Source organism: Nyctereutes procyonoides, unplaced genomic scaffold (assembly GCF_905146905.1).
Source record: "Nyctereutes procyonoides isolate TBG_1078 unplaced genomic scaffold, NYPRO_anot_genome, whole genome shotgun sequence".
In the NCBI taxonomy this organism is placed as follows: domain Eukaryota; kingdom Metazoa; phylum Chordata; class Mammalia; order Carnivora; family Canidae; genus Nyctereutes; species Nyctereutes procyonoides.
The window spans coordinates 67,142,706-67,161,563 of NW_026575146.1; the positions used below are offsets into that span (position 1 = coordinate 67,142,706).

General features: G+C 44.3%; 1 protein-coding gene across 1 annotated transcript; it reads left to right on the forward strand.

The window, feature by feature from the left end:
- Positions 1 to 126: 126 nt before the first annotated feature.
- On the forward strand, positions 127 to 12,642 carry ZNF550 (zinc finger protein 550). The gene is made up of 4 exons (XM_055311803.1): positions 127 to 429; positions 2,564 to 2,690; positions 4,805 to 4,900; positions 5,824 to 12,642. Exons 1-4 carry the CDS (start codon positions 403 to 405, stop codon positions 6,837 to 6,839), a joined length of 1,266 nt encoding a protein of 421 aa, XP_055167778.1. The 5' UTR covers positions 127 to 402; the 3' UTR covers positions 6,840 to 12,642.
- The last annotated feature ends 6,216 nt before the right edge of the window (positions 12,643 to 18,858 follow it).

Consider the following 18,858-nt stretch of genomic DNA (forward strand, 5'->3'; position numbering starts at 1 on the left):
CCCAAAAATGTGGGTGCATCCCTTTAGGAGTATCCGATGCCGCCCTCTTCTTCGGATCTGCACACCCTTACCCAGCGCCCCTGTCCTTGGACAATGCCCTCTTCGCTCCTGGAAAGAGTGTAGCAACCCTCCGCGCGCCGGAGTCAGGACAAATACTACATTACCCGGGAAGCTGTGTCACAGGAAAGGGCGTTGCCGGCCCCGCTGGCGGGGCGGGACTTCCAGCGTCGCGGGTGGGCGTGTGTTTGTGACGTGGCGGGTAGGTGCTAGCCGACTGTGAGCTTCCGCTTGTCCGGCGGGAGAGGGGAACGGTGGCCGCGCGCTCCTCCCGCCTCTCTGTGGGACCGGACGGGGAGAGCCGGCTAACCCTGCGACAGCCCCCCAGCGCCCTCGTGCGGCCCGATGGCGGTGCCCGTGCACCCGGCGCAGGTGAGTGGCCGTTCGGGATGGCGGTGCCCTGTGACCCCGCGCCTGGCCTCCGCGGCCGCTGTTTCTCCGAAGGCAGGTCGGAGGCACGTGGGGGTAGCGCCGGTCTCTGGCAGCCGGGGGGGATGCCGTGTGGAAGGGACGGCGTGACTTGTGTAGGCGACCCTTCCCGAGGCCGTGACCTTGCAAGTGTCCCCCTGCTGCACTGGGTGTTGATAGTTCTTCTCCTAGGGTGAGGGAACTAGAAGGATCCGGGGATGATGTGCATCCCCTGGTGTCCAACGGGTCCCGGGAGCCTTGCTCTTGGAGCTCTTTCCTCGAGGATGCCCGTGTGTCTTGGCTCACCCCAGCGGGAACCTGAGCCTTGCGCCCTCCTGGCCTCAAGCTCTACAGCTGAGGGCTGGGGTGGAAGAGAGACAGGAGCGGTTTTTGGAATTGCTGCTGTGCTGGGGCAGAAACGGTTGGAAGGGCAGGCTGGGAGCCAGTTAGGCCAAGCAGTTTATCCTTCCAGTTAGAGTAAGTGGAACTGGCTTTCCCCTGACAGTAGTGAATCTGCTTTCTTAAGACATTCAGTTAGTGGTGCCATACTGCGAGACGCCTTCCGTGTTGCCCCATGTAAAGGGGACTACAATCTCTTTAGTCCCCTTGCTCTGTTTTCTTGTCTTTGGATTCTTTAGGGCCCTCTGACATTGTCTTGCTGATTTTAGTTGCTTGTTTAGGATCTGTTTCTAGCCCTGGATCGTGAGCACCTGTGGCTGCTCTATGCTGAGACCTAGTTGGCCTGGGCTTGTAAAAGGTATTCAATAAATGGCTGAATGAGTGAATGGGCCTCCCCTTCAGGGGCTCCCAAGATACTTCTGTTAAATGCATGCAGACCCCTCCGTGGGCCCCAGGCTCTGCTCCATCTGCCCCTGGACTTACCTCGGTGCTCCTCTTCCTTTCTTCCCTTGCTCACTGCACCCACCTAGGTGATGCTGAATTTGCCAGAGTCCTTACCATTTTGCAGCCTTTGCCCCAGGCCCTCTCCCCAGGTCCCTGCAGGGCTGTCTCTCTGCACTCCTCCTGTACATCAGTGTCACTGCTGAGACTAGCCTTTCCTGGGTGCTTTATTTCTAATTGAGATGCTGTGGGGGGACGCCTAGGTGGCTCAGCGGTTGAGTGTGTCTGCCTTCAGCTCAGAGTATGATCCTGGAGTTCCCGGATGGACTCCCACATGGGGCTCCCTGCATGGAGCCTGCTTCTCCCTCTGCCTGTGTCTCTTACCTCTCTCTCTCTGTGTATCATGAATTTAAAAAAAAAAAAATGCTTTGGGCCCTTACCTGCCTGTTTTCTGGTAATTCTGTCATCTTTTGCTGGATGTTCAGATCCTGTCTTAACTCCTTAAATGTGAGATTGTGGGTGACTTTCTAGAGCTGCCTGAGCCTCAGGCTGCTGGCTGTGACATGGAGGTGATGGTGGCATTCACCTTGTGGGCTGTGGGAGGATTAATAAAAGTCACAAAATACGTTGAGCACATACCAGGCCAGGTACTCCGCTGTTTGCACTGTGAGCGTTTTGTCTTTAGTTCTCAGAACTGCCTGGTGAAATGGGGATGATTATTGTATTGATGTGGAAATCAAGGCTTGGAGAAGTGATATGATGTCCTCCTCGTGATCACAGCCTACAAGTGTCAGAGTCAAGAATCTTGATTCAGTCCCTGGGAGTCTGGCTCCAGAACTACGGACTTCTAGTCACTAGTCACCTTCCTCTGTGTGGGAAGCCCTTAGCTGGGGGTGGGCATGAGGGGAGGACCAGGGAGACTCAGCTACCATTGCTGCTGTTGTCATTGTTGGAAATTATCATCATGAACATTTTCCCTGTTCCTCTAATGTCCCTGATGACGTACTGCCTGCCCCCACAGTTATCAGGGGAGTGCTATTGTCTGTCATCGCAGTGGCTTTCCCAGGGGAAGTTTTTCTCAGCCATAATTGCATTGTGTCAAAGGTTGCATCTCCCTCTCCCTTGAGCCCAGCTCAGAGCTCGGCCCTCAGGAGGCTTTGGTGATTCAGGCCTGGGTCTCTGCACCTTCACCAAAGACTGGGTCTGACCCCACCCAGCTGCATGAGGCCAACCTCATTATCTCTGTTTGGCTTTCCAGGTTTTGGTGACCTTCAAGGATGTGGCTGTGACCTTCACTCGGGAAGAGTGGGGGCAGCTGGACCTGGACCAGAAGGCCCTGTACCAGGAGGTGATGCTGGAGACCTATGGGCTTCTGGTCTCACTGGGTAAGGGTTCATCTCTCATCCCTGTGGGTCAAGCCAGCCTTCTTGATTTCCAGCTGATCAAGAAGGTCATAGGAGCCATCTTCCCTCCTCCCCAAAGATCATACAGTTTTCTGGCTCCTTCTCATCCAGGATCATTGGGACAGAAACAACTTCTGAACACGAACCCTCACCCCAATACCCAGCACATTCAGGCTTCAATCTGAAGTCCACATTCCAGATTCCACAGGAGCCTGGTTGGGTCAGACATCCCAGGATCCAATAGCAGGGCTGTGAGGGATGGGCTGTTCTCAGGAGAGAGTCTGGCAGATCCCTATATGGCATTTGTCATCAGTGCCCCTCAAGGATCTTCCTAAACAATAGTCTCTGTAAAGAGACCCTTGGTATCTCCATGTACATCACCTGTTCTCCTGAGGCCTGGGTCACAGTCCTGCACTGGGGCAGGAGCTGCTTTAGAAGGTACATGGGAATGTCACAGAATGCTAGGAGTGGACACCTTGAGAAAACCAGTCCTTTTACCTTCTCAGCCTGGAATGCTGATTGGTGTCAAGAGAAAGTCTCAGAACAGTTCTGAGTATTTCATGTGCCCTAATTGTGTCCAACTTTTCTCTTCAATAGAAGGAACAGCCTCTAGCTCACAATCTGAGCTATCTACTGAACTTGCTAGGACTCTACTGGCATTACTTTGATTTCCTTGTTGTGTTTTGATGGTAACCTGCCACTTGTGGAAAGTGAACCTGACTTTTCTCATTTACCAGAGCAAAACAGAGTTCCCTTTTATAACAAAATATGTAACAAAAATTAAAAGTGGTATGTTTAAAGAGAAGCCATCAGTGACAGTGGCACCAGTCACTCTGAGTTCAGATGGGAAGGCAGATGTCAATCTTAAATGAATTGTGATGAGTCATACATAGAAAAATTAGGGGAACTTAGGAATATGTAGCCAGGTGGTCATAACCCATCATGGGTACTTCATGGTTGCTTCAGAAAAGGCATCTCTGGAAGTGACATTAGAACTGAGACTTGAAGCTTGGAGGGGAGGTGGAGGAGGGGTTTTAGTTTACTGGAGGAACCAGTACATGAAAAGGCCCTGAGGTGACAGTGAGCTCCACTCCTGGAAGAGCCAGAGGAGGGTCTGGCTCACATTTCTATTGCCCCTCCCTGAACTTGGTACCAGGCAGGTAGCACACACTGGTGACCATTACCGAGACCTGTTCCAGTGAGTCCGGGGCTGAGGATCAGAATTTTCCAGTTGAGACTTCAGTGGGTTCTGGGGCCTCAGTCACTAGACTTCTGTACAGAACCCACCTGTCTCTGTTGAGATGTATCTGGCTGCACGTGACAGCAGCTAAACCTGGCTTCCCCTGAAGGAGATGCCCCATCTCCCCTCATGAGAAGCCCCAGGGTGGGGCTGGCCCCCTTGGTGAAGGTAGCAGCCACATAGTTCTGTCTTTAGCGATGTAAGGTTCTCTCTGCTCGTCACCCTTGTGGGCCTATGAGGTGCTAAAGCCAGGACTGAGGAAACAGCCCCCTCATTCAGCCTCCTCTCACGTTGGAACAAAGGCTTTGTCTTCAGTTCGGGTTACCTGTTTGCCTCAGATTACCAGTGATCAGAGATGCCATTCCCCGATTTCTTCCCCTGGCAGTTTTCAGTTCTCTCTGAAAGACAGAATTCCCTAGGAAGAGCTCAGAAATATCATGGCTAGGCCTCACCCCAAGCAGTTTGGTATCTTTTGGTTTGAGGTTGGAATCAAGCATCCTTAAGTGGTTCTGAAGCACAGGGTGTTTAAGAACAGTGACTTAAATTAATTACAGAATCCTTTCTGGAAGGAGGGGCTCCCATTCCCAGGCTCTCAGCTGTGTGTGAAAGTGGTATGCCCCTGAGTAGGATTGGCTTCTACTGATGAGGTTCAGGGACATTGGTGTTGTGTAGACAGCGCTACCCTCTATGGCAGTTGCAGCCCAAGGATGGGATTTGTGCGCTTGCTTTCCAGGTTGCAGATCAGTGTTTTCTTCACAGCTTCATTCAGGTCTTGTCCCTGCTATGAAGTCCCAGATGGGATGGAGATGTTGCCTTCTTCTCATACACCCTGACCTGTTTCCTTCTCCATCAACAGGGCATCCGGTTCCCAAACCAGAGTTGACCCACCTACTGGAGTGTGGGCAGCAGCTATGGACAGGAAGGAGAGGCCTCTCACGTAGTACCTGCTCAGGTAGGAGCAGACAACTGGTCAGGTGGGGTCATGGGAGCCTTCAGCATGCAAGAGACCAGTGCCTCTGAACTTCTGTGTGAAACTCTTTGTGTCCTCCTGGTTACATTCATGGAGAACATGAATGAAATGGAGTCTCCTGATCTCTCAGATGAGGAATCAGGCCTTGAAGAAGAAAGTAACCTATCCAGGATCACTCACTTGGTAGAGGTGGGACAGAACAATGGCTTTCTGGCTCCGGAGGCCTCTTAACCACCACATAGTGCCTCTCAGCAGAGCAGAAGCTTGTCTTTTCTACCATATTTGTCCCTGAGTGTCTCCTTCCATCTTCCTCAGTCTTAATTCTCTTCCTTTTACTGTGATCCACCTTCAGTGTTGGCATTACTAGGCATGTGGGGCCCTTTCTTCCTTTAACCATTCAGTACTGTCCAAGAGTGACTCTACTCATGGCTGCTCCTTCCATTCCAACCCAGTGCTCCTTTCTTCTTTCTTTCTCTGGCAACTCTGATTCTCTATTAGGACCTAGCTCTTGGGACACCTCCTCTAGGAAGATGAATGTTTTTCTTTCATTACATAGAGCTACTTCTATGTGCTCTCCTAACACCAAGAGATATCAATTCTTAAAGCAAATACCCCACAGACAAGTGTTATCAAAAGTGTTCTCCCTTCTCTCCTCTGGACTGTGAGAAGGGGTCTCTACTCTAGATCCTTGGTCCCCTGGTCCAGCCTGCTCTTTGGATTTTCCCTTTAATGGTGTCAAGGGTACAAGGACCATGGACAGTCCTTGGGAACCCAGGTTATAGAGCTGCAGAATGCAGCAGTCCCAGAGATTATGCTGTTTCACCCTCACTTTGCCACTGAAGTGTTGAGTTTGTTTCTTCTGTATTGAGCAGTAAAAGTCCCCCTCTGTGTTGGCTTCTCTGCAGGTGACGGCACAAAACTTCAGATCAGGGACCCAAGCACTTCTCCACTGGTTTTGTCTGAGGGAGCTTTGCTCCAGGGAAGCCTGACTCAGGGATCTTCAGGGGACTCCAGGTTGGCGCATGCCAGAGGTTGGGAAGGGCTTTTGGAAATGCAGAAAGGTCAATTGAGACCTGGGACAGATGCTCAAAAGGAGACCCATCTTGAGAGAATGAGCCTTGAAAATGATGGTTTGGGGACAGATGATAGTCTGCACTCCAGGATATTACAGGAGAGAGTCTCTCAGGGACATGTTCTCCATGAATGTGACCCACAGGGACCAAGTAAAGGCCATATGATTCATGCAGGGAATAATCTCTACAAATGCAAGCAGTGTGGGAAAGGTTTTAACCGGAAGTGGTACCTCGTTCGACATCAGCGGGTTCATACTGGCATGAAACCCTATGAATGTAACGCATGTGGGAAAGCCTTTAGCCAGAGCTCAACCCTTATTCGGCACTACCTCATTCACACTGGGGAGAAACCATACAAGTGCATGGAGTGTGGGAAGGCCTTCAAACGCAGGTCTTACCTCATGCAACACCATCCGATTCACACTGGAGAGAAGCCCTACGAGTGTGGTCAGTGTCGAAAGGCCTTCACCCACCGCTCAACTTTTATTCGGCATAACAGGACCCACACTGGAGAAAAACCCTTTGAATGCAAAGAATGTGAGAAATCATTCAGCAACAGAGCACACCTGATTCAGCATTATATCATCCACACTGGAGAAAAGCCCTACGATTGCATGGAGTGTGGGAAGGCCTTCAGATGCAGCTCAGAACTCATGCAGCACCAGCGGATTCACACCGGGGAGAAGCCCTATGAGTGTGCCCAGTGTGGGAAAGCCTTTCACCGGAGCACATACCTCATTCAGCACTCTGTCATCCACACGGGGGAGACGCCATATAAGTGCCTCGAGTGTGGGAAGGCCTTCAAACGCAGGTCACACCTCCTGCAGCACCAGCGAGTTCATACTTGAAAGAAGCCCCCTCAGTGCTGTGGATGCAGAAAGGCCTTCACCCACTGCTACTCTTTTGTCCTTCATAAGGGGATCCACACTGAAGGAAGAAAAAAAAAAAAAAACCCTTTCAGTTTAAAGAATGTCGGAGAGGTTTTTTTGGTTGGCTTTTCAAACACATGAGTAGTCACGCTGGAGATGAAGCCTGTGAATGCAGTGAGCATGAGAAAGCCTCCAGCCACTGCTCTGCCACCACTCATCATTGGATTCATACCAGAGAGAATTTCGAGAAGGCAGATCACCTGTGAGTCCACCTCTGTCAACATCAGAGAAAGCTCTGAGGAAACACATTCTTAACACAACTATTGAAGAGGAATCTTACCTGCCATTTGAGAATTCATAACCAACAGGACCCACATCATTGCCAGTGCTGTGAGAAAACTTAGGTCAGCACTTAACTGTTAAGAGTCAGATGGAATGGGACCCTGTGTGGGCCTTATTATGCCCGTGAGGAAGATGTAGGAAATGGACAGTGGGTACTGTGCACTTACAAAGACCTCCAACCACAGCTCTGCCCCTTGGTTGACACTTAGAAAGCCATCTCAGCATTATTTTTATTTTATTTTTTTTAAGATTTTATTTATTCATTCATGAGAGACAGAGAGAGAGGCAGAGACACAGGCAGAGGGAGAAGCAGGCTCCATGCAGGGAGCCCGACATGGGACTCGATCCCGGGTCTCCAGGATTAGGCCCTGGGCCAAAGGCGGCGCTAAACTGCTGAGCCACCTGGGCTGCCCATCAGCATTATTTTTAAAAAAGTAAAAAGAAGGAGATGGAAACCTAAACTATAAATGGAAAAAAACAAATATCTTCACAAACTTTCAGATTTCCCTGCCAAACTTATTACAGTTTTTCATCAGTTTTATTTTTTTGGTGGGGGAATGTTTGAGAGAAAGGGTCTCAGCCCTTTGTTTTTAATGTGTGTTCACTGCTGTCCTGTGTCAGGAATGTTGGACAGTGAGGGCAGCTCTCTAGACGTTTGTTGCAAGCCTTGTTCCACACATCTGTACCCACAAGGAGCATCATTCTTTGTGAGGAAAGTGAAGGCTGAGTCATAAGATACTTGAACTTAGAAGAAGTTAGAATTTTGAAAATCACATCATATACCACTTGCCTCTGATGCTGTCTGAGGAGAGAAGGATCCATGTACAACAGCCACATTAAAACATGATCCATTGAGACTGTTGAAAGGTTTGATATTTATTTATTTTATTTTTTAAATTTTTTACTTATTCATGATAGACAGAGAGAGAGAGAGAGAGGGAGGCAGAGACACAGGAAGAGGGAGAAGCAGGCTCCATGCCGGGAGCCCGACATGGGACTCAATCCCGGGACTCCAGGATCGCGCCCTGGGCCGAAGGCAGGCACTAAACTGCTGAGCCCTGGGTTTGGTATTTATAAGTAAAACTCCTTGTTTGTGTGGCTTTTAAATGCCTGATGTTCTCCCTCCCTCACTTTTTCTTGATTCCATTCTGCTTGGTTTTTTTCTGTATCTTTCCCTGATAGTATGAGTGTGGCCTCCTCTGTTGGGTCCTAATGCCTTCCTGTTCCTGGGAGTTCACAAGTTCATTAATCCTGTGTCAGAGACTGGGCATTCCCCAGTCCCTCTCCACAGCTTTCTAGGGGTTGAATTATAGCTAAAACCATGGGAGAAAAACACCCTGCTGAGGCAAATTCATGGTAAGCCCAGAAAAACAAACACAGACTATTCTCATTGTCTGATCTTACAACTGGTTGTGTGAAGTTTTGTTACAAAATAAAGTTCCAGAGATTTGAACAGAAGAGTCCAATTGTATACATGCAGGTGTCGGATTTGTGTTGGCTTCACAGTTGCCACCATGGACTTAGTATTCCCTGGGTGCTGGCATTGGATGTGGTTGTTTGAAATTCATCCTGTGGATATTCCTTCAAGACTAGTTTTCAAGGTACACAAGATAATGTTAATGGGTTAAATAATGTACAGAAAAATATAAAGTGATCATTTCCTCACTTGGAACTTTCCTTAGCACCTTTTAAAAGACTACATACAGAGACGTCTGGGTGGCTCAGCAGTTGAGCGTTAGCCTTTGGCTCAAGGTGTGATCCCAGAATCCTGAGATTGAGTTCCACATTGAGCTTCCTGCATGGAGCCTTCTTCTCTCTCTGCCTGTGTCTCTGCCTCTTTCTCTCTGTGTCTCTCCTGAGTAAATAAAGTCTTTTTAAAAAATTTAAAAAATAAAAGGCTACATACAGTACACATTACATAGTGGGCATGTGCCTTTTTTTGTGGCACACATAGTATGACTGCACTTCTTGATGAGTTAGTAAGAACCCTAGTTTTTGTTTGGATAGTGTGCATAGTTTTCTGTTGTTTGGAAAGGAGAGTTGACTCATAGACCCACCCTCTTCCATCCTGTCTCTGGAGGGTGGTGTGTACTGTAGCTGTGTCTGTACTTGTGACTGAACCTTGGGTTCAAGAGAGTTGGAGAAACCCCTCTGTAAACATCTTGGTTTTCATCAAAGGATTTTCCTTTGCATGCCTGGGACACTGACCCCAGTTGTCCCAAAGCATTTTCCACTAGGTGAAGAAAATCTGAGAATTTGTTCCCTCAACTTCAAGGTCTTTCCATAGTCTTCATTTAACGTGTTCAGTGGACCTACTGTATACATGGTGTGTTCAGTAGAGACCTCCATCCTTCATCCACATGACCACTTTTTGTGTTCTGGGCATACTGTGGAACGTGGGGCACCCAGGTGATTGAGCCAGGAGTCCTGTCCATGAGCAGGGAGGGACCTTAATGCCAGTGTAGGTGAGCAGAGTACACTGAAATCTAAAAAGAGAAGGAAGGTGAGCACATGGCTTTGCTGGATTCTTAATCACCTTGAAAATTTTGACTCCAGGAACACCTGGGTGGCTCAGTGGTTGGTCGTTGGCCTTTGGCTCAGGGCATGATCCTGGAGTCCTGGGACTGAGTCCCACATCGGGCTCCCTGCACGGAGCCTGCTTATCCTTCTGCCAATGTCTCTCTCTCTGTCTCATGAATAAATAAATAAAATCTTTAAAAAATTGTCTCTTAAAATAGGATTCTTCTCCATTCTTGAGAGCACTCAGGATATTGATACAGAAGGGAGGGTGGTAGTGAAATAGTAAAGTTGGGATAAATAGCAGAGTGAATTCTTACAAATGGATAAGGAAATTAAAGTGACATTTAGTGCTCCCAAGAAATCATTTATTTTATATCTTATGTGAGTCTTGGACTTTTGTAGATATAGGAGATGCACAAAACACCAAAAGAATTTCACCCTTGTATAATTTACATTCTGGGTGAGGAAACAGCAATATTCCTAACTTCCATAGCATGTTAGAAGGAGTAGGTTCTGAGGAAAAGAGAAAAAGCAGGACAGCGGTGAAGAAAAACAGAGGACAGGGAGGACTCCCAACATTAAGACTGTTCACCTTAGGACTGGTGTAGATGATGTGTTCTGGCACGTATTTAAAGAGGCAAATTTATTTATTTCTTCCTTTCTAATGCATATATGAATACATTTCTTGCCATATAGCACTAGATAGTGCCTATAGAGTAATGTTGAGGGCTAGGCGATCCCAATTATTTTTCTTTTGTCTCTGATCTTGGGTGAAATATTAACATCATACATATGGCATGTGTTGCAGAATTTTTTGGATGTTTAAGGAAAATCTGTTCTATGCTTTGTTTTTTTTTAAAAAAAAAGGCAAGAATGTGTGAATTAACATCAAATTACATTTTATGCATCATCTGAGTTGATTATGATACATACCATTTTGTATGAAGTTGTCAAGCATATTGATTTTTGAATTTTTAAAGTTTTCAGTTTTAAACTTAGAGTAAGTGCAAGAATAGTGCAAGATAACTTTTGTATAAAATCTGCCCAATTAAACAATAGTTTGTTCTGCATCTTTTGTTTTATCAATCTCTCCCCACATACATACATGTGCATGTGCATTGTTTCTGAACAATTTAACTTTGGGAAATATATTGCCTCTGTACAAGTGAATGCTCCAGTGCATGTTTCCTAAGGGCACATTTTATGTTAGAATATCATAATTAGGACATTGAACATTGGTAAAAATACTATTATGTAATCCACAGTGCATGTTCAAATATTACCATTTGTCCTAATGTTGTCCCTTCATGTCTTTATGACATTCCCCCCAGAATGGCATGGGGAATTTGGTTGTCATTGCTCTCCACTTCTTTAATGAAACAGTTCATCACTATTTGTGTTCCTTGGATGTGACAGGTCATGTATTTTGTGGAATTTCCTTTTGTTTCTCTGATTCTTGATGATATTTTGCTTTTACACTGAAATCACAGAAGTGATACTGTATCTTTCATAGTACTTCATATCAGGAGGCACTTGGTGTCCATGCTTACCAATATGGATAGAGTAACTTCAGTCACTTCTGTAAGTTTGTGTTCTTGACTTAAGAATTACTATTTCCCTTTATTTTTGTAACATTTTTAAGTTTATTTGAGCAAAAAATGATTCAAATCAGGCAGCATCTAATCTAGCAGAAGGGAACTCCAAGGAGCTTTACAAAATGAAATACTTGTATAAAGGATGGGCATCCCGGGTGGCTCAGCAGTTTAGCGCCGCCTTCCGCCCAGGGCGTGATCCTGGAGACGGGTCGGGCTCCCGGCATGGAGCCTGCTTATGTCTGTGTCTGTCTGTGTCTGTCTGTCTCTCTCTGTCTCTCTATGTTTCTCATGAATAAATAAATAAAAATCTTAAAAAAATAAAGGAGAAGGAAGTGGGGACAAAGAAGTCATTCTTGGCAAAAAGTGGGTTGGTTTATACAAGGGCACTTTCCTTCAGGAGATGGCTGGAGTCCATCAGGCAAAGTACCTGAGTAGTACTAATCAGGAAATCCTGATGTTTATGATTCCATTTTTGGGAGACCCAAACTGTAACTTAACATAAACAATTCCATGATGGGCCTGTTATTTTATTTCCCTTTATTTTTAGTATATAATTATTCAGATGTTTCAAAACTATTGATTATACTGATCCACATCCCTATTCCACCCCATTATTTTAGTCCCCACTGATGATTTTCAAATCCCACATTAATTATTTGGCATTCTACTTTGGAAGTAAGTTTCCCAATAGATTGTGTGTTCACTCATTTTTTATTAATTTACATCAATATGGAGATCCCTGGGTGGCTCAGCGGTTTAGCACCTGCCTTCGGCCCAGGGCATGATCCTGGAGTCCTGGGATCAAGTCCCACATTGGACTCCCTGCGTGGAGCCTGCTTCTCCCTCTGCCCACCCCCTTCGGTGTCTCTCATGACTAAATAAATAAACTATTTTTAAAAAAGTATTTTGGTTTAATAGTTTTCAATCTAGCATTTCCAATCTTCAATCACTGGCTTTTATTTTGAACAAAAGGCAAACTTTCAAGAACTTAAGTAAGCATTTCTCACATTTACTATTTCTCACATTTACTATTAAGTATATTTTTTCCTCTGGGATGTCTTTTATTAAATTCAGGCTGTTCATATCATCTTTAAGGATTTTAATTTAACCTGTTAATTTTCCTGAAGAGTCCAGATAATTTTACAACTATTTTATAGTTAATTGTGATAAATCCTAAGACTGAATGCTGTCTTTGAGAATGTATAACCTTTTATCATTTATTTGCACATAGAAAATGATGACATTTATAGGCCTCCTTAAGTCCAATTAATTTTTATTAAAAAATTCATGCGCCATGCAACTGTTTCTTGAGCTTGTTTCCACAATAGTCTATGATGAGGCCTTGTCCTTCCTATGACATCTACTCACACAGAATCCACTATCAGGGCGTGTTTCTCTAAATCACCCTGGGTGGCGCAGTGGTTTAGCGCCTGCCTTTGGCCCAGGGCGCGATCCTGGAGACCCGGGATCGAATCCCACATCGGGCTCCCGGTGCATGGAGCCTGCTTCTCCCTCTGCCTGTCTCTGCCTCTCTCTCTCTCTCTCTGTGTGTGACTATCATAAATAAATAAAAATAAATAAATAAATAAATAAATAAATAAATAAATAAATCACCCTGAGTTAAATGCTTTCCAATTACCTACAGATCACCAATTAACTTTTGTCCTCTGTAGTCCTAAAGCAATTCCTAGACCAATTAGTTCTTGAATAGTTGATGAGAAAACACTGTATTTAAAATGGAACCTTAGCCCAATGACACCTAATCCATACACCTAATGAAGCCACAAAGGATACAGCAGTTTCCTTATCTGTGATGACTCTGTCTCTGACTCAGGCAGACACACCTCAGTGAGCTTTCCCAGACCTCCTCTAATGACTGCTGTCAGTTCTTTCCTGAACTGCATGTCTGTCCCCTGACCTTACTGGTCTATAGGTTCTACAGCAGATTTCATTTTTTCTAACAGTGAGTCTGAGATTATTTTATTTCTAGGGGTCTGCTAACAATTTATTCATACAACTCATCTATAAGCTAAGTATCCTCATGTTCATCTGAAGATGAGAAAACAGATTTACAACCCATAAACTCCAGCAATCATTCCATGTCACAACTCGACTCAAACTCATTTGCCCAAGTTTCTGACCATGTTCTTAATGGAAATACTTTGCATCCAAGTAACAGTGATCATCCTGTTTTTGAAGCTGAATGAAGCATTTTGGGAGTTTTTTCTTTTGCATTTTATGGATTGATCTGTTCCACTTGATTTTCAGTCAAGCAATCACTCTCTGAGTCTGTGAGGAATTCACACTCATACTGATTGATTTTGTGTTTTTGTTTCATACCTTGCCTCTTATGAGAGATCTCATTAGAAAGAAACCTGCTAGTTAAACCTAATAATCAACCTTCTTTTTCTTCTTTTCCAACTTTTTAAATTATTTTTAATTTTTATTTATTTATGAGAGAGAGAGAGAGAGAGAGAGAGAGAGACAGAGACACAGGCAGAGGGAGAAGCAGGCTCCATGCACCGGGAGCCCGACGTGGGATTTGATCCCGGGTCTCCAGGATCGCGCCCTGGGCCAAAGGCAGGCGCTAAACCGCTGCGCCACCCAGGGATCCCCTTCTTTTCCAACTTTTAATTCTTTCTCATTTCTGCTTTCTGGGAACGTTATGTATAATTCATCTTCATTAAATTCTTACATATTACTGTTTTTTTGGTTCTATCACTTAAGGACCACACTTAGGTTTATCCCAGTTTTTCTTCACACTCTTATGGTGAAATACAACATTTGCACAGGGGATTAATATATATTTAGAATTTAACAAATGTTCCTAAATAGATGCCTCTGTATCTGCCACTGAGGGAAATAAAAAGTACTAGTCAGTACAATTCAGCCATGTTGTTCAATGTGTCTGGATCATTTGTTTTCATTGCTGCTGAGGCGATTAAAACACAATCTGGGGCAGCCCCGGATTTCTGTTCATGTCTTCTGCCCATTTCATGATTGGATTGTTTGTTTCTTTGCTGTTGAATTTAATGGGTTCTTTATAGATCTTGGACACTAGCCCTGTATCTGATATGTCATTTGCAAGTGTCTTCTCCCATTCTGTAGGTTGTCTTTTAGTTTTGTTGACTGTTTCTTTTGCTGTGCAAAAGCTTTTTATCTTGACGAAGTCCCAATAATTCATTTTTACTTTTATTTCTCTTGCCTTCATGGATGTATCTTGCAAGAGGTTGCTGTGGCCAAGTTCAAAAAGGGTGTTGCAGGGATCCCTGGGTGGCTCAGTGGTTTAGCGCCTGCCTTTGGCCCAGGGTGCGATCCTGGAGTCCCGGGATCGAGTCCCACGCCAGGCTCCTGGCATGGAGCCTGCTTCTCCCTCCTCCTGTGTCTCTGCCTCTCTCTCTATCATAAATAAATAAATAAATAAATAAATAAATAAATAAATAAATAAATAAATATTTAAAAAAAGGGTGTTGCCTGTGCTCTCCTCTAGGATTTTGATGGAATCTTGTCTCACATTGAGATCTTTCATCCATTTTGAGTTTATCTTTGTGTATGGTATAAGACAATGGTCCAGTTTCATTCTTCTGCATGTGGATGTCCAATTTTCCCAGCACCATTTATTGAAGAGACTGTCTTTTTTCCAGTGGATAGTCTTTCCTGCTTTCTCAAATATTAATTGACCATAAAGTTGAGGGTCCACTTCTGGATTCTCTATTCTGTTCCATTGATCTGTGTGTCTGTTTTTGTGCCAGTACCACACTGTCTTGATGACTACAGCTTTGTAGTACAACCTGATATCTGGAATTGTGATGCCCCCAGCTATGGTTTTCTTTTTCAATATTCCCCTGGCTATTCGGGGTCTTTTCTGATTCCACACAAATCGTAAGATGATTTGTTCCAACTCTCTGAAGAAAGTCCATGGTACTTTGATTCCATATCTTGCTATTATAAAAAATCTCCAGTAAACATAGGGGTGTATGTATCTTTTCAAATGATTGCTTTTCATATTCTTTGTGTAAATACCCAGTAGTGGAATTACTGGATCATATGGTAATTCTATTTTTAATTTTTTAGCAATCTTCAAACTGTTTTCCACAATAGCTGCACCAATTTGCATTCTCACCAACAGTGAGAAGTTTCCTTTCTCCTCCACTTCCTTGCCAATACTTGTTTTCCATGTTTTTTTATTTTTGCCATTATGACAAATATGAGGTGATACTCATTCTGGTTTTGATTTACATTTCTCTGATGATTAGTGATGAGCATCTTTTCATGTGTCTGTTGGCTGGATGAGGATTTTCTTGGTATATATAATTTTAAATATTATTTATTTATTTATTTATTTTATTTTATTTTATTTATTTACGATAGTCACAGAGAGACAGAGAGAGAGAGAGAGAGAGAGAGAGAGAGGCAGAGACACAGGCAGATGGAGAAGCAGGCTCCAGGCACCGGGAGCCCGACGTGGGATTCGATCCTGGGTCTCCAGGATCGCACCCTGGGCCAAAGGCAGGCGCTAAACCACTGCGCCACCCAGGGATCCCGGTATATATAATTTTTACTTCAATACTTTAAGAACTTATCTCATGGTACACTTGCATTCACTAATCGTGAAAAGGAATGAGCCTGCTGACTTGGGTTCCTCCATTTCTCTCGTTGCGCATGTGTATAACTTCCTCCTGTCGTTGATTCTTATTATAATGGGTCTAGGCAGCATGTGTTTCTCCCTTCCAAACATTCCCCCTCTGTAATTTCCTCCTTCTTTGTGTTCTATTATCTAGATATATGTCTGCTGCTTCTTTAATGTGTCAAGTTTTAGATTTCCTTAAAATCTCCACTAGTTTTACCCCTTTAGGACTGTTTTGAGAGTTCCTCCACTGATACTTATTTAATAATATATATTTTAATTTATATTTTTATTTACATATGCTTTTAGTATATTATATATTAACATATATAATTTAATATATATTACTATTAATCCCCATCATATATATTCATACTTTTTTTTAACCCAAAAATACACTCTACACCAAATTTGGGGCTTGAACTCCCAACCTGAAGATCAAGAGTCGCATGTCCTACCAACTGAGCCAGCCAGGCACCCCTAATATTTTTTATTTTAGTCAAATAGACATTCTTTTTAAAAAAAGATTTGAGAGAGATAGAGAGCATATGCACATGCAGAGGTAGAGAGAGAAGCAGACTCCACCCTGAGCAGGAACTCTGATGCAGACTCAATCCTAGGACCCTGGGATCACGACCTGAGCTGCAGGCAGATGCTCAACTGACAGCCACCCAGGTGCCCCTGTATAGACATTACTATTTATCCTACCTATTGTGTACTTTATGAAACCACTGTATTCAATGCCCAGCATTTCTACATTATCACAACTTTTGTATTACTTATATCCTCCTAACTTTGAAAGTAAATCTTACATTTTATTTTTTTAAAGATTTTATTTATTTATTCATGAGAGACAGACAGGCAGAGACACAGGCAGAGGGAGAAGCAGGCTTCCCACCTGATGTGGGACTCGATCCTGGATCCTGGGATCACACCCTGAGCCAAAGGCAGACGTTCAACCACTGAGCCACCCAGGCATCCCTTACATTTTATTTTATAGCTATTTCTCCGGTGTTATACATAACCCCTTTTACAATGATTTTGCTTACAGGTAACTTTGAAAGAGAAAGCCAAAAAGTGACTTCTTTACTAGATATGAAGAAACTAGAAAATCATGGTAATGAAAATGTGGTGTCAAAAGTCAAGCAATCTTTATGAAGCAGCAACTGCCAGTCTAGATTTTGCTTGCCAATCTGCCATACATATGACTGGTAAGGAGACCACAAGCCCAAATGGATTGAGAAAGATTATTCCTTACACAGATAGCATAAGAAAACATTCTGTCACTTCCTGCTATGCCTGTCATATAGGAAGGACACCACAAAACCAAAGGGACCAGATTACAGGCAACATGTGCAGTGGGACTTGGTTGCTGAGAAGCCTATTCAAGCCTGGTTCTAAGTGTTGTTGTTTTTTAAAGATATATCCATTTATTTGAGACCCAAAGAGAGAGGCAGAGACATAGGCAGAGGGAGAAGCAGGCTCCCTGCAGGGAGCCCAATGTGGGACTCGATCCTAGGTCCCCAGGATCATGACCTGAGCCAAAGGCAGATGCTCAACGACTGAGCCACCCAGGTGCCCCTCTGAGTGGTTTTACATCCTTGCAGATGGACCCTATGGAGGGAGGGATTAAGTGGAAATTCCAATGTCTCACAGGAACCAGGGAGGCAGTGAAACTCTCATATACTGCTGGTAGGAAATAGAAAAACCCTTTCAGATCACTTTGGCAACTTCTTAAAAAGCTAAATATTCACCTACCCTATTATTCAGGCATTGCACTCATTGCCCAGAGAGCCAGAGAGGGCAGAGAGAGTAATAAAAATTGAAGTAAATATGTGTGGGCTTATATATTCATTATCACAATGATGATGATTTTGTGGATTATACTGTCAAATCTTACCAGACTATATACTTTAAATATGTGCAGTTTACTGCATGTCATTATAACTTACAGCTTTAAGCAATGGTTCAAAATAAAAGGATCTCCCACTCCATTAAAAAAAAAAAATCAGGCGTGGCAACCCTCTATTATCTCCATCACCTCTCTCTTAATGCTTTTGGAGGGATGTCTTACCTCAGTGGTAGCAAATATCTGAGCAATGGAAGATGTTTCTACCGTAGTCACAAAGGCCATATCACTGGACTAAGAGATCTCCCTTCTGTCCTTGTTTTCCTGTATGTACAGTAACAGTCTTAAGGCTAACAGCCATAGGAATCCACAAAACCTTTATTTTCTCTGCCAGTCACCTCAGCTATTCAAGACACACAGGCCAGGAGGTACACGCTCACCCGACACAGCCAGTCACCAGAATAACTGTGGGTCCACATTTAGGAGAGGAATGTTCCATCTAGTTTGCTGCAGGCTCCACCACTTCCTGTCAATTGTTTTCTCACCAATTATGATTCCCTGATTCTTTAGTGTTAAAACCAGTGATACTACCCTACTAAATTCTGGACACCAGGGCACATGGCGCCCCTGAAGGCCCTGGAAAAGAGATTTCCCTTAACCATGTGGTCATTACATGATACGCACTATAAGCAAAGGAACCAATCACAGAAACACTGGGGATTGTTGCAAGTGCCCACTCCTCAATGTGACATCTGGGCCCACAAAATCTTGGCATCCAGATTCAACAGTTTCTCTCCACTGTACAAAGCCTACAGTCTTTCCTTTGGAGGCCTTGAGCAACACTGCAAACTAGGCCCAAAATAAAGAGCTATTCTTTGCCATCATACTTGGCCTTTGAGGCACACCAAAGTTGGGAAGTCTCACACAGGCTGTTTACCCCTTCATGATGCTTTCAAAGGAACCCATTAGTGACTACAACCCCCAAGATTAGAGATGGCTTATACAATAAGGCCTTTATTACTGCACAAATCTTAACAAGATGAGGCAGGCAGTTTATGGGTTGGT

Coding starts and splice junctions, on each gene's coding strand:
- ZNF550 (XM_055311803.1), top strand. CDS start 403: ATGGCGGTGCCCGTGCACCCGGCGCAG. Junction 430..2,563: donor TGCCCGTGCACCCGGCGCAG/GTGAGTGGCCGT, acceptor TTGGCTTTCCAG/GTTTTGGTGACCTTCAAGGA. Junction 2,691..4,804: donor TGGGCTTCTGGTCTCACTGG/GTAAGGGTTCAT, acceptor CTCCATCAACAG/GGCATCCGGTTCCCAAACCA.